At 39.3% G+C, this 27,316-nt stretch overlaps 1 protein-coding gene across 5 annotated transcripts; it reads right to left on the bottom strand.

Moving 5' to 3' along the window:
• Positions 1-27,098, bottom strand: ZFP14 (ZFP14 zinc finger protein). 5 transcript variants are annotated; one of them, XM_041745919.1, is made up of 6 exons: positions 27,055-27,098; positions 20,853-20,939; positions 18,979-19,057; positions 17,646-17,772; positions 16,288-16,383; positions 1-2,589 (listed from the first exon to the last, which is right to left on the bottom strand). In XM_041745919.1, the coding sequence occupies exons 3-6, from the start codon at positions 19,006-19,008 to the stop codon at positions 1,223-1,225; spliced, it is 1,620 nt and encodes a 539-aa protein (XP_041601853.1). In that variant the 5' UTR covers positions 19,009-19,057; positions 20,853-20,939; positions 27,055-27,098; the 3' UTR covers positions 1-1,222. The 5 variants fall into 5 exon arrangements, with proteins under 5 accessions (XP_041601853.1, XP_041601850.1, XP_041601851.1 ...); XM_041745916.1 differs by having other exon boundaries at positions 16,288-16,386; XM_041745917.1 differs by lacking the exon at positions 27,055-27,098 and adding an exon at positions 26,773-27,004 and having other exon boundaries at positions 16,288-16,386.
• Between the last annotated feature and the right edge of the window lie 218 nt (positions 27,099-27,316).

Here is a 27,316-nt window from a genome sequence, read left to right on the forward strand (position 1 = left end):
TAGGGATTGCAAAACATTTACTTTTTGAAATTTATTATGGGAAAATAATTTTATATTTTTCTGATTCTACAATAGTTGTACTCTTAACCTCACATTCAAGAAATTCATAAGGTTTCTTTTCAGCATGAAATTACTGATGCAGCTCAAATGATGAAGAACTTCTCACATTCAATAGAACCTCCTAGATTTTATCTGGAATAAATTATTTTAAGTTTAGTAAGTGCTGAGCAGTGACATGAGGCATTTCTACATTTACTACTTCTAGAGTAAATTCCTTTCATATGAATTCACTAACACTAATGATAACAATTGTAGATAATATTTACAGGAAACATGCTACGTGGCTATTTGTCCAAGCACTAACTACTTAAGCCTTAAGACAATCCTATTACACAGTGTGGCAGGCTGACCCTGAAATGGTCCCTACATTCTGATTCATACTCTTGTGTAACCCCCTACCCTTGAAAGTGGGCGACTCAGTAACTTGCTTCTAACCAGTATAAGACAGCAAACGTAACTAAAAGGTGTTATTTTGGTTATTAGATCATATAGGATTATAACTTCTATGATGCTAGCAGATCACACTTAATAAGCAGTCATGTTGAAGAAGCCCATGTGGCAAGGAACTAAGGTCAGCCTACAGCCAACTAGAAACTGCGGACCTCAGTGTGACAGCCAACAACCATGTGAGGTCGGAAATGAATCCCTTCCCCTGGTGAGCCTTCAAATGAGACCCAACCCTGGCTGAAACCTTTAGTTTAGCTTTGTGAGAGACCCTGAAGCAGAGGACCCAACAAAGTTATGCCCCAACACCTGACCCATAGAAACTGTGAGATAATGTGTATAATTTTAAGCTACTAAGTTAGTGGTAATTTATTACACAGCAATAAATAATATACATAGGTACTATTATCACCATTTTACAAGTGAGCAAAATGAGGCACAGAAGTTTAAGTACCTTGTCCAATAACACATAATAAAGTAGTGAAATGGGGATAATAATAGATAAGGCTAAAGATTTTCCTACATTCATTATATGATTCCCTCACATGAATTTGCTGAAGATAAACAATGTTTGAATGGTGATAGAAGGCTTTTAAAGCAACTTTTTTTTCCCAATAATATAAAATTTCTTATGCTTAGTTGAAGCATGAAGCAAATTTCTCTAAAATGAATTTCTGGATATTTTATAACATAATGTACAATTGAAGGCTTTTTTGTATTAAACTCCATTATGAATTTTCTGATGTTGAGTAAGGTGTGAATGTTGTCTAAAGGCCTTCTTACATTCCTTACATTTGTAGGGTTTCTCCCCAGTATGAATTCTCTGGTGTTGAGTAAGGAATGAATAAAGTCTAAAAGCCTTACCGCATTCCTTACATTCATAAGGTTTCTCACCAGTATGAATACTCTGATGCTGAGTAAGTTGTGAGAGCAGTCTAAAAGGTTTTCTACATTCCTTACATTCATAAGGTTTCTCACCAGTATGAATACTCTGATGTTGGGTAAGTTGTGAGAGCAATCTAAAGGCCTTCCCACATTCTTCACATTCATAAGGTCTCTCACCAATATGAATGCTTTGATGTGAAATAAGTTGTGAGTAACTACTAAAGGTCTTCCAGCATTCCATGCATTCGTAGGGTTTCTCACGAGTATGGATTCTCTGATGGCGAACAAGTTGTTGCCTTAGTCTAAAAGTCTTCCCACATTCCTTACATTCATAGGGTTTCTCGCCAGTATGAATACTCTGATGGACAGTAAGTTGTTGGCATATTCTAAAAGCCTTTCCACATTCCTTACATTCATATGGTTTCTCACCAAAATGAATTTTTTGATGTACTCTAAGGTCTGGACCACATACAAAGGCTTTCCCACATTCCTTACATTCATAGAGTTTCTCAGCAGTATGAAGTCTCTGATGTCGAGTAAGGTGTGTACACTGCCTAAAGGTCTTCCCACATGCCTTACATTCATAGGGTTTCTCACCAGTGTGAATTCTCTGATGTCGGGCAAGTTGCTGATGCACTCTGAAGGCCTTTCCACACTCCTTACATTCATAGGGCTTTTCACCAGTATGAAGTCTCTGATGTTGAGTAAGTTCTTGGAGCACTGTAAACGCCTTTCCGCAGTCCTTACATTCATAGGGCTTCTCACCAGTATGTAGTTTGTGATGTCGAATAAGGTGTGCACGCTGTCTAAATGCCTGCCCACATTCCTTACATTTATAAGGTTTCTCACCAGTATGAATTCTCAGGTGTTGACTAAGTGTTGAACGACGAATAAAGGTCTTCCTACATTCCTTACATTCATACAACTTTTCTCCATTATGAACTCTCTGATATTCAGCAAGAAAATTATGTTTTTTGTAAGTGGTCATTTTTTCAGAAGTAACTTTCACTTGCCCAAAATATCCCTCTTGTGGTTCCTTTTGCCCCTCAATCTTGCCTTTGCATTCCCAATCATTTCTAAAAATGGAGTCCTGAAGACTATAGCTTTTAATTCTTTCCATTATCTCCCACTGGAATGAATATATTTCATAAATGTCCTTTTCTGGAGGTAACGTATTGGTCCTGTATCTGGAATCCAAATCTGAAAGAAAATAAGAAGGCAAACACACACTATTTTCCTGTGACAGAAGAAAGAAAACTTCTATAGAGAAATTAAAGGCACCTAAAATCATGTGTCTTACAAGTGAATGGATCAGATACCTCTAAAACAGGCATTTCTGCTATAATACCACATATGTGTATCTAAAAAACCCATTATTTTCAGTAAAATTACACATCAAAAAATTAAGAGTTTATGAAGAAAACAGGGCTGGAGAAGACTACTCAAACCTATGGAACTTTATTGGCAGAACACTAACAAATATAATAATTGACATTTCAAGAGATAGTCTAAAAGGCAGCTCAACATGGCTGAAGGCCATTTCATGGATACTAAAATGCACACACACAAGAGTAGAAATGCTGGATTTCAAGTACTGAGACGCTGCAGTGAAAAAAAGCCCTAAGTCAGCAAGGCTACCATTAAGGTGGGAATAGGGTAAAATGTAACCTGTTTTCAGCTAGAAGCCAGGCAAGGTTAACAGTATCTCTGGGGAGAGAGTCCTGGATGCAGACACTCAATTATTAATTTTTTTCATATAGAGGTGAAGGGGCATCCAGCAATAAAGCATCAAGTTGAACACTTTGCCTTTCCTACTGAATGTTTTAGGTCTACTTCTATCCAGGCTTCATTCAAGAAGGAAAATTACCTGTGAATCAACTAACTCTCAAATTATACTGACATCATTCTCTATTCCATATCACTATTAAGCTAATTTGTATTGTGAGTTATTAATTGTATTATGGAACAGACTGCATTCTCATATGTTAAAAAAAAAAATGGCAAAGGAAACACAGAGAATAGAGTCCAGGACTGGAGGTAAGGTTGGTGATTAGGGAAACAAGTTAAATCAGTGATAAGAATCACCTGAAGATTTCTTAAAACTAGAGAGAGGTGAGGTTATTTATTTATTTATTTATTTTTACACTCATGAGAGACACACAGAGAGAGAGATAGAGAGAGAGAGAGAGAGGCAGAGACACAGGCAGAGGGAGAAGCAGGCTCCATGCAGGGAACCCAACATGGCACTCGATCCCGGGTCTCCAGGATCATGCCCTGGGCTAAAGGCAGTGCTAAACTGCTGAGCTACACAGGCTGCCCAAGAAAGAGGTAATTTTTATTTTATTTTTTTAATAAAAATTTTATTTATTCATGACACAGAGAGAGAGAGAGAGAGAGAGAGAGAGACAGGCAAAGGGAGAAGCAGGCTCGTGTGACTTGATCCAGGGTCTCCAGGATCACACCCTGGACTGAAGGTGGCGCTAAGCTGCTGAGCCACCGGGGATGCCCATGAGAGAGGTAATTTTTAACTGACTGAAACATAATCTATAGGATCAAGTCCTGGGCATGTTTTTGTTTTGTACTTATTTGTATTCTCCAGCAAATGATTCTGATGCTGATCAATATTTGAGTCTCTCTACTTAATTTTTTTTTTAATTTTTATTGATTTATGATACTCACACACAGAGAGAGAGAGAGAGGCAGAGACACAGGCAGAGGGAGAAGCAGACTCCATGCACCGGGAGCCCGATGTGGGATTCGATCCCAGGTCTCCAGGATCGCGCCCTGGGCCAAAGGCAGGTGCCAAACCGCTGCGCCACCCAGGGATCCCTCTACTTAATGTTTTTAATGATTTTTTTTTATAATTAGAATCAAAAATAAATACCTCAGCATAAATAAGCTGCTTATCAATTCCTCTCTCATTTACTCTGTTCATGCCAGAAAGGCCTCTTCAGCTCACAAAAGGCACTACCACTATTTGCATTAAATAGCATTGCTGACAAGGTTATACGGTCTTTGAGAAATCCTCTGACTGCATGGTTGGCTTCTCTTCATCTTTAGATCTTAATTGAAAATCACTTTCTTCAGAAAAGCTATTCCTGCTGATCCTGTTTAGAACTATGCACTTTATACTCTATCCCAGCAACCAGCTGCTCTTCTTTTTCCCAATTTTGGAATATTTATTTTATCATCTGTTAGTTTCTTACCCCTAAGCTTCCCTAACGACAGAAACAATCCCTAACAAACCCCAAATACACAATAGATGTTACTCATTTAATTCCCATAATTACATAATCACTAATGAATATCTGTTTGTAATCTTTTAAAATGTACTACAATAGGGGTGGCTGTCTGGCTCAGTCATGAGACTCTTGATCTCAGGGTTGTGAGTTTGAACCCCACATTGGGAATTGAGTTTACTTTTTAAAAATGTACTACAATGATTTACTTATCTCCACTAGAGTTTATACTATTATTATCAGTGCTACATTTACTCAAATTTGTGTTCCTTCATACCTTCTCTAGGTGCTCCTCCTTCCCATTCCTACATAGCCAAAGGAACATCTGTACCTCCTACAAAACTATCTCAAATATTTTTCAATAATCCCAACATTGAAAGGCTTATGAAATCCTGAGCAAAGAGGCATGGGAAGACATTGAGTATAGCAGAATGACTGTCAAATACAGAATGGTACTTGGGATCACCTGAGTGTGAAAGAGTAAAAATAAAGGATATGTTGGATCTAGGCTCAAAGATAGTGATCCAGATGGGGAACCTGCATGAGAAAATCTAAATGCTGAATGAAGTAAGCAAGGATATGGGGAGAAGTGGGATAGGAGAGATAAGAAAGGTCTTTTCTATGACTATAGTCAAATGTATAAAACTGATGAAATGACTCAAAGTCTCATTATGAAACAGAAGGAGGAATAAAAAAATTTAAAAACCAAGCGACATCTTCACACTTCAAATTTTTATCTATTCATGAGAGACAGAGAGAGAGAGAGAGAGAGAGAGAGAGAGAGAGAGGCAGAGACACAGGCAGAGGAAGGAGCAGGCTCCAGGCAGGAAGCCTGACGTGGGACTCGATCCTGGGTCTCCAGGATCAGGCCCTGGGCTGAAGGTGGTGCTAAACTGCCACCTTCAGCTGCCCAACGCACTTCAAATTTTTAAAACTCCTTATTAAATAAAGAAAATTGTAGACTATCTAGAAAATAATATTGAAAACACTAGATTACCAAGAATCTACAAAATACAGTGCAGATCTTATAAGAAAATTCATCAATACATTTAAATTCCTAGAGCAAAGAAATGAAAGAAAAGAAATATGATTTAGAAAGTTAGAAAAAAAAATATACTGAAGAATACAGAGAGGGAAATAAAAGCAAAACGTCATTAATTAGATAACAGAAAAAGAATGAAATACACAAGTTTTAAAAACCTAGGTTGTTTGAAAAAAGTCAGTGATATATATATTTGAATGTATGTGTGTATTTTTTTAAGTAGACTCCATACCTGGCATACAGCCTAATGTGGGGCTTGAACTCATGACCCTGAGATCAAAATCTGAGCTGAGACCGAGTTGGACACTTAACCAACTCAGCCACCCAGGTGCTCCAATCAGTGAAACATATTAATCATTTGCAAAGATAATTAGGAAAAAAGGAAAGCATTCAAACAAAGTTAAAAATAGCAACTAGGTATTCAGAAAGAACTCACTATGGGTCTCTCACAATTTTACACATCAGGCAAGCAGAAGTATTGACTACCTTTGTTCTGGATTATCTTTTCAAGAATGTTTGTATAACTGACAATGCGGGAAGGTACAGATAGTATCTCTCTCTCTAGATCAACAGGCAGGTTTGCTAATGGTTCAATATAATAAAGGTAGGATCTCCTTTGGAGAAAGGTCCCTCATGCTCATTGCCCATCATAAAGATTTGGGTTCTCTAAGTTCAGGATTCCTCCCTTACAGTGCAGCTCAATGCATATTCAGGTATCTATCTAGATACATCCACATCCCCCCCCATGGAATTTGTGGGCAAACAGGAATGAAGTAAATATGTTAATGTTCATGCCATTTGTTGTGCCGTTTTATTGTTGAGCAATAAAATCCTTTGTCTTTGATCTAGAAGTCATATGTTTTTGCCAGCATCCATAACACTGCAGCAGGTTAACCTGTTAGCATGCAGGTAGAGGCAAAACTGCAGACCTTTCACAGTTCTTGACATTAACAAGTAATTAACAAAACATAATTATTATGAAAATGGTAAGGAACAACTATGCCAATGAAGGGTAATTCTCTAAGAAAATATAGAGAAATTAATCAAAGACCTACTCTTAAAAATTATTCTGAAGATTATCAAAACTTTAGAAAGCATATAGCCCAATTATAAAGTGGCCCAGACCATTTACAAAAAAGAAAAAATTCGGGCAGCCCCAGTGGCTTAGTGGATTAGTGCCGTTTTCAGCCCGGGATGTGATTCTGGCGACCCGGGATCGGGTCCCACTTCGCGCTCCCTGCATGGAGACTGCTTCTCCCTCTGCCTATGTCTCTGCCTCTCTCTCTGTGTGTGTCTCTCATGAATAAATAAATAAAATCTTTTGAAAGAAAGAAAGACAGAAAGAAAGAAAGAATTCCAAGTTAAAGTGAGTTAAAAATGAAACCAAAACCTAGTAAAGGAAAACTCTATCATTTATGAAAATTCATGCAAAAACTCCTATAACACACTGAATCAAAATACATCATAACTAACTGTAGTCTATTTCAGGAATGCAAGGGCAGTTCAATGTTAGGAAATCTACTAAAATAATTTATCATATTCATTTATTCATTATTCTAAAGATAAAAATCCTATAATTATTTTTATAGACACTGGAAAGACATCTGACATAATTCAGCACTCATTTCTTATTTTTAAAGAAGCAAATGGGGGAACCTGGGTGGCTCGGTCAATTAAGCATCTGACTCCTGATTTCGGCTCAGGTCATGATCTCAGGATTGTGACATCAACCCCACGTCAGGATCTGCACTGGGCATGAAGCCTGCTTAAGATTCTATCTCTCTGGGGTACCTGGGTGGCTCAGCGGTTGGGTGTCTGCCTTTGGCTTGGGTTGTGGTCCTGGAGTCCTGGATCAAGTCCCTCATCAGGCGCCCCATGGAGCCTGCTTGTTCCTCAGCCTATGTCTCTGCTTCTCTCTGTGTCTCTCATGAATAAATAAATGAAATCTTTAAAAAGAAAAAAGATTCTCTCTCTCCCTCTCCCTCAGCCCCTCATCTCTTCTCCCCCTCTAAATAAATAAAGAAATAAGCACTCAAAATAATAGGAATATATAGTTACTTCCTTATCATGATAAAAAAAAATATTATATTTCTTAGCCAAAAGCTAGATTTAACTCAATAAGAGAACACTGGGGACATGAAGAGACTTTGAAACTATTCTAAACTTGATTATGGTGGTGGTTACCCAAATTGTCTGCATTTGTCAAAATTCCTAAAACTAGACACTGAAAAGAGTGAATTTTAATGTATATAAATTACGCATCAATAAACCAGACTTCTCAAGTATTTTAAAAATGTAAACACAGGGGCAGCCCAGGTGGCTCAGTGGTTCAGCACCGCCTTCGGCCCAGGGTGTGATCCTGGAGACCGGGGATCAAGTACCACATTGGGCTCCCTGCATGGAGCCTGCTTCTGCCTGTGTCTGTGTCTCTGCCTCTCTCTCTCTCTCTCTGTCTCTCATGAATGAATAAATAAAATCTTTAAAAAAATGTACTCTTAGGGAATATGTGAAAAATCTACTTTCTGCTCAATTTTGCAATCAACTTAAAACTGCTCTAAAAAAGAAATCTATTAAAAGAGAGAGGGGCGCCTGGGTAGCTCACTTGGTTAGTAAGAGTCTCACCAGATTTCAGCTCAGGTCACAATCTCAGGGTTATAAGATCAAGCCCTGTGTTGGACTCCATGGGGGGTATGGAGCTTAAGATTCTCTCTCTCCTTCATCCCTCCACCCTGATCTCTCTCAAAACAAAACAAAAAATATATATCCAAAAAGAAATCTCATAACTGAAAAATAGCTAAATTTAACAATTTAACAGATATCTTTAACAGCAGATTAGACTTAGCAGAAAAGATCAGTGAACTAGGAAATGGGTTTATAGAAGATATCAAAGTTGAATCCCAGAAATAAAAAAGAATAAGAAAAAACATAAGAGAACATAAAAGATACATGCAAAAATTTAAAAAGGTCTAGGGGCCCCTGGGTGGCTCAACTGGTTAAATGTCTGCCTTCGGCGGGGTCATGATCCCAGGGTCCTGGGTTCGACCCCACATCAGGCTCCCTGCTCAGCTGGGAGTCTGCTTCTCCCTCTGCTCATGATCTCTCTCTCTCACATGCTCTCTGTCAAATAAATAAAATCTTAAAAAAAAAAAAAAAAAAAAGGTTTAACTTATGTGTAACTTGAGTCCCAGAAGGAGAGAAGAGTAAAAACGGGAAAGAAACAATACTTGAATATTTGACAACCAAGAATTTTTCAAAACTGATAAGATATGAAGTCCAATTTAATTCCTTAGAACAGCAAAAAGCATACATACACCGCAATATAAAAATAGACGCACCACAGTAAATCTGTGAAAACCAAATAAAAAAGAAAATTCTAAAAGCAGTCACAGAGGGAAAAAAACCTCCAAAATAATTCCCGAAAAGGAATTCCAATATGACCAACAAACTGCTGCTAAATGGAAATGACAGAAGCCAAAAGACAAGATACTAGCTAAGAGAAAAATAACTCCCAATTCAGAATTCTGTATCCAATAAAAACAAAGATAAAAATTCTGTACCCTTTAAAGATTGAAGATATTGTCAAATAAAACTTAAGAGAGGGCGGCCTGGGTGGCTCAGCGGTTTAGCGCCGCCTTCAGCCCAGGGCCTGACCCTGAAGACCTGGGATCGAGTCCTACGTCGGGCTCCCTGCCTGGAGCCTGCTTCTCCCTCTGCCTGTGTCTCTGCCTCTTCCTCTGTGTCTCTCATGAGTAAATAAATAAAATCTTAAAAAAAAAAATTAAAGAGAATTCATTGCCAGGAGACACAATAAAAGAAATACTCAAGGAAATTCTTCAGGTACAGAGAAAATGATTCTAGGTAGAAGAATGACAGTGCAGAAAAGAATGAGGAGCACTGTAAGAGGCAAACAGTAGGTAAATCTAAACAAACACTGACAACAGAATAAAATTAGTGCTCAGTGGGGATTAAAATGTATATAGAATTATAAGTTACATGGGACGCCTGGGAGGCTCAGCGGTTAAGCTCTGCCTTTGGCTCAGGGTGTGATCCTGGAGTCCTGGGATCGAGTCCCACATCGGGCTTCCTGCAGGGAGCCTGCTTCTCCCTCTGCCTGTGTCTCTGCCTCTCTCTCTATGTGTCTTTCATGAATGAATAAATAAAATCTTTTAAAAAAATAAAAAGAATTAAGTTACATGACAACAACACAAAAAAGAGGAGGATACATAAAAGGAATTAATATGTTATTAATATCTTCACAATACTGGGAAAGATACAAAGGAGTTAATTTAAGGAGCAATGTAGTAAGTAAAGAATCCATTTTTTGGGCAGCCTGGGTGGCTCAGCGGTTTAGCGCCGCCTTTGGCCCAGGGTGTGATCCTGGAGTCCTGGGATAGAGTGCCACATCAGGCTCCCTGCATGGAGACTGCTTCTCCCTCTGCCTTGGTCTCTGCCTCTCTCTCTCTCTTTCTGTGTCTCTCATGAATAAATAAATAAAATCTTAAAAAAAAAAAAAAAAAGAATCCATGTCTTCATTTCTAGGGCAACTCTGAGAAGAAAACTAGAAGTATGTGTAACTAACACAAGAGGCAAAAGCTAAAGTCAACATATTTGATTCATCCAGAAAAGTCAGGAAAAGAAAAAAAGGAAGAAAGAATAAGTTGAACAAAAAAAAAAAAAATGAGGAAGACAATAGATTTGAGCCTAAATATATAAGAAAATTTTTTTAAAAAGTTACTTAAATGTAGTTGGATTAAATCATTAATTAAAAGACAAAGATGTTTCTTATCCATATTGGAGGAAGGAAGCTGGTGAGGAGTCCAATTTGGGTAAAGAGGGTATCCAAAGGAGCAGCCCCATGCAAGTTGTTGAAATCCCAGAGAGGGGAGGAGAATATTCAGAGAGGAGCAGACCCACATGTACTGGGTACATCTACCATGGCTCTTACTCTACCTCCCACCACTTCCATCTCCAGCTGGGAGAGATCAAATAGCCTTCTGATTGTTCTTTCCATTTCCCATCTTGTCTCTATTCAATCAGTTCTCCATAGAGTGATAATTAGAAGACAAATCAGCTTAAATGTAATTCCCCTGCTCAAAAATTTCCAGGGGCTTTCTATCACATTTAAAAGTCCCATGCTTTACCTTGGAATAATCATCCTAATCATCCTGGCCTTCTTGCTGTTCCTCAAACCCACAAAACTTCCGTCTCCCAACCCAAGGCCTTTTTTTTTTTTTTTTTAACTTATGATAGTCACAGAGAGAGAGAGAGAGAGAGAGGCAGAGACATAGGCAGAGAGAGAAGCAGGCTCCATGCACCCGGAGCCCGACGTGGGATTCGATCCCGGGTCTCCAGGATCGCGCCCTGGGCCAAAGGCAGGCGCTAAACCACTGCGCCACCCAGGGATCCTTGCATTTGCTGTTCCATCAGGATCGCTCTTGCTTTAGATACTCCTGTAACTAGATTATCCTACAGATATTCCTATAACTGTTTTTCCAGGTCTCCACTCAAATATCACCTCTTCAAAAAGCCCTGAGCACCCTAAAACAAACATGTCAACACCTGTCAATTTCTAGCCCTTGCTCTTCTCACTTTTCTTTTTCTTTTTTTTTTTTTAAAGATTTTATTTATTTATTCAAGAGAGACACAGAGAGAGAGGCAAAGAGAAACAGGCTCCATGCAGGGAGCCTGATGTGGGACTCGATCCCGGGACTCAGGGATCACGCCCTGAGACGAAAGCAGACACTCACCCACTGAGCCACCCAGGTGTCTGTTCTCACTTTTCTTAATAATACTTGTCACCACCTAACATTATCCATTTATTTATTTACTTAATGTCCTTACTTCTATTAAAATGTAAACATGGCTGCTGGAACCTAGCATTCTTGTTCACAATTGTTCTACTGGTGTCTAGCAATGCATGGTTCAGATCACTCAATGAATGAATACATTTTTAGGCAACAAAAGACATATAAACTAATCAAAATAGAAGTCAGAGAAACTGGATCCTATATAGATACTGCTATCGACTGAACTGTGTGTCCCTCCAAAATCAGACACTGAAGCTCTGACACAATGTGACTGTATTTGGAAATGGTACTTTTAGAAGATAATTAATAAGGTTAAAAGAAGTCATAAGGCTCTTAGCCTGATAGGACTGGTGGCCTTATAAGAGGTCTGTCTCCGTCTCACTCCCTCTCCTTCTCTGCCATGTGAGGACAACGTGAGAAGAGAAGATCTGCAAGCCCTCATCAGAGCCCCAAATGCTAATCTCAGACTTCCACCCTCCAGAACTATGGGAAAACAAATGTTTTACCAGCCTATGGTATTTTGTTGTGGCAGCTCAAGCTGACTAACACAGATTTAGATATAAATGAATTATAGTCGTTGATGATAAAAAGAGTATCCATATCTTTGTTCAAATTTTTTACCTATCACCCCTAATTGAACATTTTTGTTTACTTTTTGAGAAAATTGTAGGTTCCTGTGAGGTTGCAGAAAATACACAGGAAAGTCTCATGCAACCTTCACCCAACCTCTCTCAATGTTTAACATCTTATATAAGTATAGTATAATACTCAAACCAAGAAAGTAACATTGGTATAATCCAGAGAGCTCATTTAGACTTCACTAGTTATACATGCCCTTGTGTATACGTATAGTTGACCTTGAACAATGCAGGGTTATGGGTGCCAACCCCCCATGCAGTCAAAAATCTGAGTATTTACCTTTTGATTCCCCCAAAACTTAACAACTAATAGCCTGTTGACCAGAAGCCTTACCAATAACATAAAATATTAACACATATTTTCTAAGTTGGATGTATTATAGACTGTATTCTTATAACACAGTGAGCTAGAGAAAAGAAAGTGTTATTAAGAAAAACGTAAGAGAAAATACATTTACAGTACTCTACTGTATTAATTGAAAAACATCCACATGTAAGTGGAGTCACACAGTTCAAACGCATGTTAAGGCTCAACTGTATATATTTCTATGCAATTTTAAAGTTTTATCACATATAAACTTGCATAATCGCCACCACAAACAAGATACTCAACTGTACCATAACCACAAAACTCCTTTATGGCCCTAACCATCCTTTCCCTTTTCTATATCCTAACCCTTGACAAGCATGAATCCATTTGCATCTCTGTAATTTTGTTATTTCATAAATATTACATAATTGGAGTCATGGGGTATGTAACCTTTTATGATTGGCTTTTCTAACTCAGCATACTTCCTCATGCATACTACCCAAGCCGCTGTGTGTATCCACAGTTTATTTCTTTTTGTTGCTGAGCATTATTCCATAGTATGGATGTACCTTTTACTCATTTTTTTAAAAAATATTTTATTTATTTATTTGAGGGGGGGAGTAGAGAAAGAGAGAGAGAGAGAGAGGGAATGAATGAGCAGAGGGAGATGCAGCGGGAGAAGCAGACTCCCCACTAAGCAGGGAGCTGGACATGGGGCTCAATCCCAGGACCCGAGATCATGACCTGAGCTGAAGGCAGACTGAGCCACCTAGGTGCCCTTACCCATTTTTAATTGGGTTATCATTACAGTGTTGAGTTACAGTACATATCGGTCTTCTGTTTGATATGTTTTACTGCTATTTTCTCTTGGTCTGTGACTTATCATTTTTTTATTGGTATATTTTGAAGAGACAAAGTTTTTAATTTGGATAAAATTTGATTTATCAATTTTTATTATGGTTATTGCTTTCACCTAAGAAGCCTTTGGTTACTATAAGTCATTCTCCTAGTTTTCCTTTAAAAGCTTTATATTTAGCTTTCTTTTTTTAAGTTTATTTTCTATTATATTTAGTAATCTCTACACAAGATCAAGAGTCACATGCTCCTCCGACTGAACCTGCCAGGCACACCTAGCTTTCATATTTTTTATATAAAATTTATAATGAGTCTTAAATTTTTTTATATTTGGATTTTTTACATTTTTTATGTTTAGTTTTTATATTTAGGTCTAAAGTACATCTTTTTTTTTTTTAAGATTTATTTATTTATTCATTCAGAGAGAGCGAGAGAGAGGCAGAGACACAGGCAGAGGGAGAAGCAGGTTCCATGCAGGAAGCCCGACGTGGGACTCGATCCAGGGTCTCCAGGATCACACCCCAGGCTACAGGCAGCACTAAACCGCCACGCCACCAGGGCTGCCCTAAAGTACATCTTAAATTAATTTTGGGATGAGGTAGGGGTGAAGATTTTTTTCTCCAGCTATTCCAAAATTCGTTTTTTTTTTTTTAAGATTTTATTTATTCATAGAGATGCAGAGAGAGAGAGAGAGAGAGAGGCAGAGACACAGGCAGAGGGAGAAGCAGGCTCCATGCAGAGAGCCCGATGTGGGACTCAATCTAGGGTCTCCAGATCACGCCCTGGGCTGCAGACGGCGCTAAACCACTGTGCCACCGGGTTGCCCTCCAAAATTCATTTGTTAAAAAAACTTTCCTTCCCCTCCACTGGAATGTTTTGGTGCCTTTCTCAAAAATAAATGATCCTGGGATGCCTGGGTGGCTCAGCAGTTGAGCAGTTTCCTTTAGCTCAGGGCGTGGTCCTGGAGTCCCGGGATCGAGTCCCACATTAGGCTTCTTACATGGAGCCTGCTTCTCCCACTGCCTATACCTCTGCCTCTCTCTCTCTCTCTCTGTCTTTCATGTTTTCAGAAGTAAAATCTTTTTAAAAATGTGATCTTCGGGGCACCTGGGTGGCTCAGCAGTTGAGCACCTGCCTTTAGCTGAGGTCGTGATCCCACAACCAGGATCAAGTCCCACATCGGGCTCCTGCATGGAGTCTGCTTCTCTCTCTGCCTACGTCTCTGCCTCTCTCTGTGTCTCTGATGAATAAATAAATAAAATCTTTAAAAAATATATTTAAAAATTTTAAAAACTAAATGATCTTTTAAGTGTGTATGAGTTCTACCTCTAAGGTCTCAGTTCTGTTCTGTTGGTTGACCTTTATCCAATATTCAAAGTCTTGATTACAGTAGTTTTATTTTTTTGAGAAAGAGAGAAAGGTGGGGGGAGGGAGACACAGGGAGAGAGAATCTCACGCAGGCTCCCCACTGAGGCTGGAGCCTGATGCAGGACACAATCTCAAGACCCTGAGATCATGACCTTAGCTGAAACCAAGATTTGGATACTCAACCGAGAGAGCCACCCAGGTGCCCCTTGATTACTGTAGTTTTATAATCTTGAAGTATCTTGAAGTCATATAGTCGAAATCCTGTAATATACTCTTCCTTTCCCAAGATTACCTTAGAAACGCTAAGTCCATCATTTTTTCATAAATTTTGGAATCAGCTTAAGATTTATAAAACTGATATTTTAAGTAGACTTCCCATCCCCAAAACAGTTTCTTTCTATTTATTTAGGTCTTTACCATGGTCTTTAGTGTACAGGTCTTGCATGTTTTATCAAATTTACTCCTTAGTATTTTTGGTTTCTGCCATTATTGTAAATTGACTTAATTTGCTTTTAATTTTCTTAATTGACTTAATTGACTTAACTGACTTAATTGACTTAATTGACTTAACTGATTTTAAATTCCTTATTTTTTTCACTCCTAGTATATAAAGACACTATTTTTATTTTTATTTTTTAAAATATTTTATTTATTTATTCTACCTATTTTTTTAATTATTTATTTATGGGAGGTGTTCTTTCCTTTTATGAAGGAATTTGTGTAACACTGCTGCTATTTCTTTCTTGAATATTTAATAGAATTCACCAGTGAAGCCATTTGAGTTTTCTTTGTGGAAAGATTTCTGAATGAATTCAATTATTTTGACAGATATAAGGCTACTCAGATTTTCTTTTTTTATCTTGTGTCAGCTCTGGTAATTGTGTTTTTTAAGTTGTTCCATTTCATTTAAGATGTCTAATTTATTGGAATAAAATTACTCATGGTATTCTCTTATTATTCTTTTAATGGCTATAGGATGTGAAGTGATAACCCAGTTACTATTTCATTCCTAGCATTAACAGTTGTTGTCGTCCTTTTTTTTTTTTTCCTTGATGACTCAAGTTAGGTATTTACCAACTTTGTTGATCTTATCAAGAAATCAACCTTTGGCTTTATTAATTTTCTCTACTTTTACTATCTTGTTGATTTCAGCTCTTATGTTTACTGTCGTCTTTGTTCCTCCTACTGAGAACAGCTCCTCTCTTTGAAGTAGTAGAGAAAATATTAAAAATGAAAAACAAGGGCAGCCCAGGTGGCACAGCGGTTTGGCGCCGCCTGCAGCCCAGGGTGTGATCCTGGAGACCAAGGATCGAGTCTCAGGTCGGGGTCCCTGCAGGAAGCCTGCTTCTCCCTCTGCCTGTGTCTCTCCCTGTTTCTCTCTCTCTGAATGAATAAATAAATACATCTTTAAAAAAAATAAAAATAAAAATAAAAATAAAAATAAAAATAAAAATGAAAAACAGAGAGTTGTGATTGAGGTCAACAGGAAGTTCCTCTTGAGTCCAGGTTTAAAAGATTTTAATTTGCTTCCCTCCACAGGCCATGGGCTTTGGAAGAGAGATTTCCAATATCTCAAGGTTAACAGGCTTGGCTCTTACCTGCAGTAATTAATTCCCCATCCTATTCAGCCCTCACTCACCAGAGCAGTGTCTTTTGGTCTCTTCCCTCACAACCATCCAGGGCTCCTTCCCTTCATCCAGTAAGGTAATCACATCTGGTTTAGAAATGGAAGGTTCTGCTTAAAAGATAATGTGATGTGAAATTATAAGTCCAAAAGTCAGGTACAAATTTGGTTAAATTCATAATTAACTACAGATCAAAATGGCACTTTACAAAGCCTAAGAGTGAAGAAATGAAAGGCAGCTGAAGAGCACTCATGTTAGGGTATCTTTGGGAGCACAAGGAAATGATAATAACAGGCCTTATTATAATTTAAACTCATATAAACTCTGTTGAGAGGTGGTCTTGTGTAGTGGTTGAGAATATAAAATCTGAATCCAGACTGAGTTTAAAATCCTGCCTTTCTTGCTGTGTTACCTCAGTAAATTATTAACCTCTTATGCCTAAGTTTTCTCATCTGAAAGGATGATAATCACAGTATATTACTTATAGAGTTGTGAGAATTAATTAATAATGGACAATGCTCACAATAGTAAGTACAACTACATGCAATTATAGGTACATATACCTGTGTGTGTATTAGTTATTTTTATCAACTTACTGACAGGAGAGTCTTCCTGAGATGACATCTGATCCTTTCTAGGATTATTCATTCAATGATAAATTCAAAGTTCTTAGATTTTTTTTTTTTAAGATTTTATGTATTTATTCATGAAAGACACCGAGAGAGAGAGGCAGAGATACAGGCAGAGAGAGAAGCAGGCTCCATGCAGGGAGCCCAATGTGGGACTCGATCCCAGGACCCCAGAATCACACCCTGGGCCGAAGGTAGGTGCTCAACTACTGAGCCACCCAGGCATCTCAAAGTTCTTAGATTTTAAATTTCAACCACAAAGCAGGTAGAACTCAATATGTTATAGGAAACAGAATGCGTTTACTTGAGTTTTAAATGAACTTTGTGGATCCATTTTATACAGTGTAAGTTCTCTAGGCTCCCTTGATTTTTAGAGACTCAAAACCCCTGTGGCTAGGTACTCTCCTTGCTGGATTAGAAAGGAATGTTAAGTATTTGCATCAATTCTGGGCTTAAATATAATGTAAAATCTGATTTCTTGGACAATGCTTCTGTTGTCATCAACCCAAATTCAAGCCCAGCCCTTGGATACCAATGAAACAAGTAAATCACAGAACCTGAAAAAAATCTGAAGGACACAGCAGAATGAAAGTGATGAAGTATTAAATGCAGGAGCCTATTTCCAACCCAACAAAGCTAAAGCCATTCCTTTGGAACACAAAGAAAAAAATTTATCTATTTTCTCAAAACATAGTCCTGAAATTGACAATAAAGTCAACATAATTTGAAATAAACAGCCTTACCTAGTGAGATGAAATTGCTATAATTCTCCCACATTACATCCCTATATAAGTCCCTCTGAGCTGAGTCCAGGAATTCCCATTCTTCCTGTGAGAAATCTATGGCCACGTCCCTGAATGTCACTGAACCCTGAAAAAATAAAACTCATGTTATTACCTGTGAAAATAAATGCAATATTTCTTAAATGAAAAGGGAGGAGATTGAGGACTGCAATGCAGAGAAGGGGCCACATAACAAGCAATGGGATAGGGCTTATGTGAAGGGAACAGTAAGAAAATTAGTATCACTGAAGCAGAGTTCTACATGTCTTGAACAGCCCTACGGCTGCAGATAAGATTAATTTTTTACCCCCCAAAATCTGGAAATTAATAAAATAACCAAAAAAAACACCAAATTAATTGAAACTGTACACACAAGCCTTTTACAAGCTATGTGTCTCCACCGTAAATTCATGGGAAATGTCTTCCGCTTCCTTTTCCCTTTAACGATCGTGAAAAAATATTGACAAAAACTTCTCCCAAAAGTACTGTAATATCTTTTCTAAGAAAATAGACTCAAGTTCATCATAAAGTCAGATTTTTCTTATAAACATTTTCCCTATAAGGACCACTTCTTTAATAAACTTAAAAAAAAACTGTACATGATAGTCCACATTTTGAATATATCATATTCAATCTTTTTCTTTTCCTATTTAGATACTTTAATTCATTACAATTTCAAAAATCTTCCTTGATTCTTACAGCCTACATTATCTATTACTTATGCATCTGGATGACCTTCTTAGTCTTTATCATCCATCATCCCTAACTGAACACCCTTTCTCAACCCTGACTTGAGGATGCTGAACCATGATGATGTCACTTTGGACAAATGGTTTTCAATCAGGAGTGATTTTACTCCCCAGAAGATATCTGGCCATGTCTAGAGACAATTTTGGTTATCACAACAGGAGGGAGGGGATATAAGGGTTATAGGCACCTCACTGGTAAAAGGCCAGGGATACTGTTTGATGTTCCACAATGCAGACGACAGCCCCCACAATAAAAGATTCTCTGACTCAAAATATTAATACTCCCAAAGTTGAGAAACCTTGTAATAAACCAGCACATCCTGTAAAATTACACAATGGACTTTGCTCCTGGTATTCTTCTCTCAGGGTTTCTCTCTCAGGGTTTGCTGGAGATGATTCTTGATCTATTTGTAGTTCTGTTCTGATTACCTAATTACCTCCCCACTGGTGAGGGAGAGATTCCTTGCCCTATATAGTATGAGGTGGCTCAATACCTGACACTGGACAGATGAGACTGACAGCATTTATTAGACATATATACTCACAGCCCAGGGGAGGAGAACACCACACGTCATGCAGGGCCACACAGGGGTTGCACTCAGGAATGGAGTGAACAAGCAGGGTCTGTGGGAGGCAGGCTTTGTAGTAAAAAGAGGGTAAGGTGTCCCTGATCCCCACAGGAGGATGTGACCGGTTTGTTTGAATAATTCTGTGGGCTGGCAGGGAGGTGAAACCTTCTGATAGTGTGAGGACCAGAAGGGGTTTAGATCATCTGCCTGATAGGAAGGCTAGCCAGGTAGGAGTCTTTTCTGCTGGATAGGGACCATATCTGGCAAGAACAGGGGAACTCATGATTAGGCCTTTGGAGCCATGATAAAGATATCAAGTCACCATATGAAATTTTAAGCCTTACAATATAAGGCCCCAATTATATCCCTACTTGATCCACCCAATCCTAAAAGCCTTACATATATACTGTAAGATCTCAACACATACAGAGACTGAGACCAGCCAACACTAAATCTCATTTTATGTCCTTGGAAAACTCAAGTCTGTGAAGAAGTCTGGAGTTTTCCCTCTAGGCAGTCAAATAGGACCAAATTCTCTCCTTCATTAAACCAGAGATCTTCAAGGAAAGTTTTTAAAACAAAGATCTCCCCTTATTATCAATAACTCATTCCTGAATACCAGACATTCTAATAGTACATTATTAAACAGGTATTTATTGCAACTACACTGCACTACACGTCAATTCCAAACCTCCAAGCAGCCTCACATCTCCCTCCAGGATAGAATTATAGTATAGCAACATGGGTTGCTCCACATGTACCTTTAGCTTTAGTATTTTCATGGTCTCTTTTACTGAATTCACTTTTCTCACTTGCTTTGTGTCTTTTCCCACAATTTCTTCTTCAATACTTCCCCAACTTTTTAGAAACTCATTTTATACTACCCAATAGCTACATGTTAAATAAATACACTATGAAAATGTATTTCTAACCAAAACATAATGGCAGGATAGCTCACATTCTGTATGACGCTCTGACACCTCCATTCTCACCGGCAGCACCAGAAACACACATCCTCTTAAAGATATTTGTGTGCGTCTCAAAACATCCGAGGATGGTCCTGATAGTCTACCAATTATATTTGAAATATAACAAGAGTCTCCACATTATTTTTTGTTAAAAAGAGTTATACTGAACTATACAATTTCACTTATTTAAAGTTCTAAAAATAGGCAAAATTTATTTATGGTGTTAGAAGTCAGGACACAGGGGTTATATCTGGGCCTGGTGGGCAGGGAGTGACTGAAGTGGGGACATCTGAGGTACCACCAATATTCTCTTTCTTGACTTGAGTGCTGCCAACACAAATGTGCTCAGTGTATGAAAATTCATTCAGCTACACACCTAAGACTTGTGTTCTTTTCTCTATGTATGTTACATGTCAATTAAAAGGTCAAAAACTTTGAAAAGATGTCAAATTGTGTACTGGGGACACAAATTTTTCCTACATAAAGCCAGACTAAAAATCATTGTATTCAGAGATATACTTTCTCTGAAGCTTAAGTATTAAAATCAAAAGCTGTTATATTGGAAAATGTTAACAAGGGAACTTTCTGCAGAGAGTGCCTGCATTTTTCTCAAGGCATTTCACTTTTGTTCCCTCATGGCTCTTGACAGAAGATTCTGTAGCCAGGAGAAGATCCACATTAGTGGAGAAGAGAGAAGGCCATGTAGGAAGGACACTCACTGGGCTCTTTGTTCCCAACCCTCATTGGAATGAGAGGAACTAAAGAAAATTCTTGAGTGGAGTTGTGTTAAATAAGAAGTGTCAGGATAAGGAATGGGTATGTATGTACATATGACATAGAGATCAATAATATTTCAAAAAGGAGAAAAGAACATCAACTTACATAGGCCATGGTTTCAAAATGCAAGAATTGGTCAGTCCTTTTCAAGATTTCTCTGCTGGAGAACTGCAGAGTCCAGATAAGCCAGATCTGGAAGAAAAAGAGGCCGTGAAACCAAATGTAACCCAGAGATCCCCAAAAGACTTATATTAATGAGCGTTTTTCTTTTCTGTCCCTACTTCCTAACTATTCTCCACAACTATACCCACCCTGATTCCATACTCACAAAAACTAGGAGAGAGTACAAGAAGTGTAAAGAAATCCAAGCCCTAAGGAATCCAGCTGAACATTGATGGATTTGGTATAGAAGCCTGAATACTTAGGAGGAGGACTCCCGGTCTGGCAGTATAGATCTGGTCCTGACACTGAACTCCTCCTCCCTCTAGTACCATCTTTCTAAGATGGGCTAAGAAAGGGCCATACCACCATATACAGCCTCTTGAGCCCCTAGGATCCTGCCTGAACCTCCTAAACACGAAGCCTGCAAACCACACAGAGTAAGCCTAGCAGCTGCTGCCACTGGCCTTTCCCAGCCCAAACAACTCACTACTCTGTTTCCCAATCAGGACCTCTCATCCTAGGACATATTTTGCACCTCCTCCCTCTCTTTCAGTTTCCAAATGGGAACAAGGAGATTCATGATCATCACAGTTAGTCAACAACAAACGTTCATGGAGAATTGCTACATGGTGGGCATTTCAGACATCCCCTAATGGCCTTCAGCACTGTTCTCCTATGCATTACTTTTTTTTTTTTTTAAGATTTTATTTATTCATGACAAACAGAGAGAGAGAGAGAGAGTCAGAGACACAGGCAGAAGGAGAAGCAGGCTCCATGCAGGGAGCCTGAGGCGGAACTTGATCCCGGGTCTCCAGGATCACACCCCAGGCTGACAGCGGCGCTAAACCACCGGGGCTGCCCTGCTATGCATTTCTTCTCATCTCTCAACACACCAGGAAATCAATGCTCAGGGGTGAAATCATTTGCCCAGATTCAGTTATTAGGTGGCAACGTTCTGTTCTTAGTCCACATTTCTCTAACTAAAAGGCCATCTTGCAACTTTGGTTTTTGCTTCTAAAGACTAGATTTCAATAAATAAATAAATAAATAATAAAGACTAAATTTCTACATCCCTGAGAGGAATTCGAGCAAGGACAACTCACTACAAAATAAAAATAATCTTTCACAAGACACTAAACCTCACTACTAATTATGGAGATGTGTGCAAGGCACACCAAAAAATTTCACTTTTGGGCAGTCTGGGTGGCTCAGCGGTTTAGCGCCACCTTGGGGCGTGAGGTTTAGCGCCACCTTGGGGCGTGATCCTGGAGGCCCAGGATCCAGTCCCAAATCAGGCTCCCTGCATGGAGCCTGCTTCTCCTTCTGCCTGTGCCTGTGCCTCTCTCTCTGTGGGTCTCTCATGATTAAATAAATAAAAATCTTTAAAAAAAAGGAAAAGAAAAGAAAAGAAAAGAAAAGAAAAGAAAAGAAAAGAAAAGAAAAGAAAAGAAAAGAAAAGAAAAGAAAAGAAAAGAAAAGAAAAGAAAAGAAAAGAAAAGAGAAAAATTTCACTTTTACAGTGATGGAACTGTGAGGTCTGAAAGACTGATGTCACAGAGTAGCAAAGTCATAAGGAAATGGACACCATGTTGGTCCAAATTTAGAACTATGTGAAGAAGCATTTAAACGTGATAACCCTAAAGACCTTGTGAGCTAGTTCCCAGAACTTCACTTCTGAGACTAAAGGAACTATTTGCACATGTATATAAAGCTATCCGCAGAGGTACGCTGACAGGCATGGTTTACAATGAACAAAAGCTGAAAAGAATCTAATTGGGGAAATGATTAAATACTAGTGCATCTACACCACTAAAAACCAGGCAAATATTAAAAAGTGATGATGCTGCCCTAATTTTGATGAAATGGATGAAGCCACTGTGTTTAAAACAAAAAAATCCCATGCGTGCTCAGTGGGTTAAGCGCTGGACTCTTGATCTCAGCTCAGGTCTTGATCTCATGATCATGAGACTGAGCCCCTATCTGGGCTCCATACAAGGTGTGGAGCCTACTTTAAAAAAATCAATTAATTAAATAAATAAAAATACAAATAAATAACTAAATAAAGGGCAGCCCCGATGGCCCAGTGGTTTAATGCCGCCTTCAGCTCGGGGTGTGATCCTGGAGACCCGGGATCAAGTCCCACATCAGGTTCCCTGCATGGAGCCTGCTTCTCCCTCTACCTGTCTCTCTCTCTCCTCTTTCTCTGTGTCTGTCATGAATAAATAAATAAAATCTTGGGCAGCCCCTGTGGCGCAGTGGTTTAGCGCCGCCTGCAGCCCAGGATGTGATCCTGGAGACCCTGGATCGAGTCCCACGTCGGGCTCCCTGTACGGAGCCTGCTTCTCCCTCTGCCTGTGTCTCTGCCTCTCTCTCTCTCTGTGTCTCTATGAATAAATAAAATCTTAAAAAAAAAAAAATCTTAAAAAAAAAATTCCAACATGTGTGGCAATAAATTCTTGTGACAGAAAAAAAAATCACATGTATGCTAGGAGGACTACTTCAAATGTCTACAGGAACAGCCTGCAACACTCACCACCATATTAAACACAGTGTGAACCTCACAAATACAAATATTCCAAATAAGGCAAAAATTTCCCCATTTCAAGGTTTTTCTTTTAGCCTTCTGTTGAACTGAGAAAAAAAAGCCCAAGATACTCTAAGAACAGCTGTTGTTTTTCCTGAGTGACTTTTATTTTTTTATTTACTTTACCTTCTAATTCATGAGCCAAGTCTGTTGTTGACTTTGCCCATGTATACTGGAGTACTATCTAGAAACGAATCGTAAAAAATGCCTGACTGGGGATGCCTGGGTGGCTCAGCAGTTGAGCGTCTGCCTTTGGTTCAGGATGTGATCCCGTGGTCCTGGGTAAGTGTCATCATCCCCCCCACAATCAGGCTCCCTGCAGGGGACCTACTTATGTCTCTCTCTCTCTCTCTCAAGAATAAATAGTCTTAAAAAAAAAAAAAAAAAAAAAAAACCCTGACTGATGTCCTTTAAGTAATGACAGCAGTCTCTTGGCTGCTTCCTTTCACATCTTCCTGAGAAATAAATTTATTTTATTTCTGAGCCAATCCTTTGGGCTAAGATGCCTATGAAGTCTCCAAGGCCTATTGGATCTCTCTGTTCTACTAATCTGACTTCACATAAAACATCATAAAAATAAAAACTGTGAGACATTATTAATGATACTGGAATTAAAATAAAATTTAAAAACCACACCCACACAAAAAACTTGTGAGATATAAGTCTGACCTATGAAATCCATTACCTCCAGACCCCATAGCTTCAGTATAATCTGGACACAAGTTGGTAGTGCTTGCTCTCATCACATTAATATCTTTTCTATCCTAATAGGTTACTGAATAAGGCAGGAAGCATTTTTTTTTTTAAGTACCCATAATGATGAGACTTGGTATACTGTTATACCTAATTACTAATACAAGCTTTGGTATGATACTTCCAGGATACAAATCTCAGTTCTGATCTTGGACATGTTACTTAACTTTTCAGCCTTAGTCACCTCCCATAAAAAAATGGTGATAATTATAGATTCTATCTTAAAAAGTTGTTATAAGGATTAAATAAGACATCATATATAATAAAGCACTTAAGGTAACAAACATTAAATGAAAGCCAGCTGTATCACTGAAGATGAAGACTACTACATACACTTTTCCCCATAATTATTATTTTTTAAAAGATTTTATTTATTTATTCATGTGAGACACAGAGAGGCAGAGATATTAGGCAGCGGGAGAAGCAGGCTCCCTACAGGGAGCCCGATGTGGACTAGATCCCAGGACCCCAGGATCACCACCTGAGCCAAAGGCAGATGCTCAACCACTGAGCACCCAGGCGTCTCTCTTCCCTGTAATTATTAAAGAAAATTCTCTTCTGCTCTTTTCTTCTTCCACAAAATATTTGAGCTTCTCAGCCTTGCTCTCTCTTATAATGCTAGCAAAAAAATTCCAAACTTCACATTGATAAGCAATTCCTCCTGATTAACAATTTACAAAAGGGGGTTCATGGATGAATGAAGCAAATGTGAGAAAATCCTCAAATTACTGGATCTAAGTGATGAGAAAAAAAAGGAATTACAACATAATAGTGTTGAAAATCTATTGAGCACTAATTATGTATCAAGCATTACCTGAGGACTTTATTGATTCATCTATTCATAGCAATCCTCTACAGCAGGTTCTAACACTATCCTCTCACAGATGAAGGAACTGTGACACAAAGAGATGAAAGAAATTACCCCAATTTTGCCCAGCTCTAAGTGGCCATTTTAGGACTAGAACACTGGTAATTTAGCTCCATAAACTGCCTCTCATAAGACCACATAAACATCAGGATGCCTGGATGGCTCAGCAGTTGAGCATCTGCCTTCAGCTCAGGGCGTGATCCCAGGGTCATGGGATCTAGTCCCACATCGGGCTCCCTGCATGGAGCCTGCCTCTCTCTCTCTCATGAATAAATAAATAAAATCTTTTAAAAAACCAAACACATAAACATATGGCCTGACAACTCATGCTGTCATAAATTTCAAACCATTTCTCAAATTTCTACTAATATCTTCCTTTCCCTTCCTTGTTAATAGACCTTTCCTTTAAAAACCTTGTCACATTACAACTCCTTAAGAGCCTCAAAAGCAGAAAACCCCGTCACCAATCAAACTATCTCCTACCTTTGCCTACTTTTGAATTCAGGGCAGTGGTGAAGATTTAAGACACCTAGCTTATGATTCCAACTAAACTATAATCTCAACAAATCAAATCCTAAAATAAAGCTCCCCAGTTGGTCTCCCTTCAGGAGGTTTCCTTGCAAGCCATCTAAATGATCAGAAAGTTCACAGAAGGAATTCAATGATTGCAAAATGTTTTATGTGAATACCCACCTGAGAGGTCAGGAGGTAACCTCATCCATTACCCCTATCATTCACTGGGAAAGAAGAGCAAAGTGCCAGGCCTATGGATAGGGTATTTCCCATGTTAAAGTCTAACCAGCTAAAGACCACCTGAACAAGCCTGTAATAGGCCAACAAAATCAGATTTATTGACTCGAGAGAGGGAGGAAATTCCACAGGAAGGGTTGGAATGCAATGCAGGAGGAGAAGAAAAGCTCTTTTGTGAAAGGCTGGGTTCCAACTGAAGGACTGAAGATGTATGGGAAGCAGGGAACAATTCTGGAAGGGTTGCGGTTTTCGAGGTGAGACTAGGAGAGGCAGGGATTAATTGGAGATTAAATGTTATCTTGAAGGGAGGGTCATTTAGCAACTGGGTATCTCCAGTAAGAAAACAAAAAATGGCAAAGCGAGTCTGGAGCATCACTGGTAAAACAGCGGTTACCTCTCAAAGAGGGAGTTATTACAGCATTTTACAATTGCTGCATGAAACACTCTCTATTAATTTTGCAGCGGGCTATATATCTCTGTCTTCTCTCCCAGCGTGATTAATGCAAGGGCTGCTTTTTCTATTTTCAGTCCGCACTGATTTTCATTTTCCCAGGAGATGCAAATGCTTCCATGTCCAGAATAATAAAAGTTACATTTCACGGAAGAAAATACAAATGGACATACGAATGGTTATCTCCTCCATTCTCTCTCCTTCCTAAAGATCAGCAGGATTGGGGGGAAAGAGACGGGAATCCTGAAGCGCTGAGCCCTTCTGGGAGCTCAGCCCGGCCTGGCTAACTCAGAACACACCCCCGCTATCACACTTGCTCGCACCGTCCACCACGCACATAACCCGAGGCAACTAAGAGGGAGTCCGGGGTAAAGCTCAGCCTTCCCAGTATCAGAGAAAGGCCGAGTACAAAGGCCAGGTCTGGAATCTGTCTCCCACGTCGCGGCAGTTTCCTTACAAGGGAGCCCTGATGACGCTGTGGTTCGCAGAGCTGCAGGTCTCAAGCCTGCGTCTTTTTGTTGGGGGCCTTCACCCTGGGGTTCATACATACAACTCGGAGCCATTCTGGGCCGAGGAACTGGTGCAGCCCTGAAGCGGAAAGGGAAAGGACGCCTCGGGGCACCCAATGCCCAGTCAGCGTCACAAAATCCACAGTCGGTGCTACCCGGTTCACACATAGGCCCGCGCCGCCCCCGCGCCGCCCCCGCGCCCATTTCCTCAATGCACGCGACCAACTCACCTCTCCTAGCCGACACCAGCAAGAAAGCCGGAAGGAAACTAGGAGCAGAGGCCTGTGGGAAATGTAGTCTTCGGTAGGGAGGGACCGGCCCCGCCCAAAATTGCCGGGCGGAGTGCGCAAGCGCACGTGCTAGCGGGTAATGGGGGAGACGGCTAGGAGGCCCTTGGGTTTTGAGGTTGGGCTACCGGGAGAGGGGCTTGAAGGCTGCCCAGGAATGAAGGAAGCGCATTCCGGGAGGTTGGCTTCGTGTTTGTCGCTGAAG

The sequence above is a fragment of the Vulpes lagopus genome, chromosome 2 (genome assembly GCF_018345385.1).
Source record: "Vulpes lagopus strain Blue_001 chromosome 2, ASM1834538v1, whole genome shotgun sequence".
Taxonomy (NCBI): domain Eukaryota; kingdom Metazoa; phylum Chordata; class Mammalia; order Carnivora; family Canidae; genus Vulpes; species Vulpes lagopus.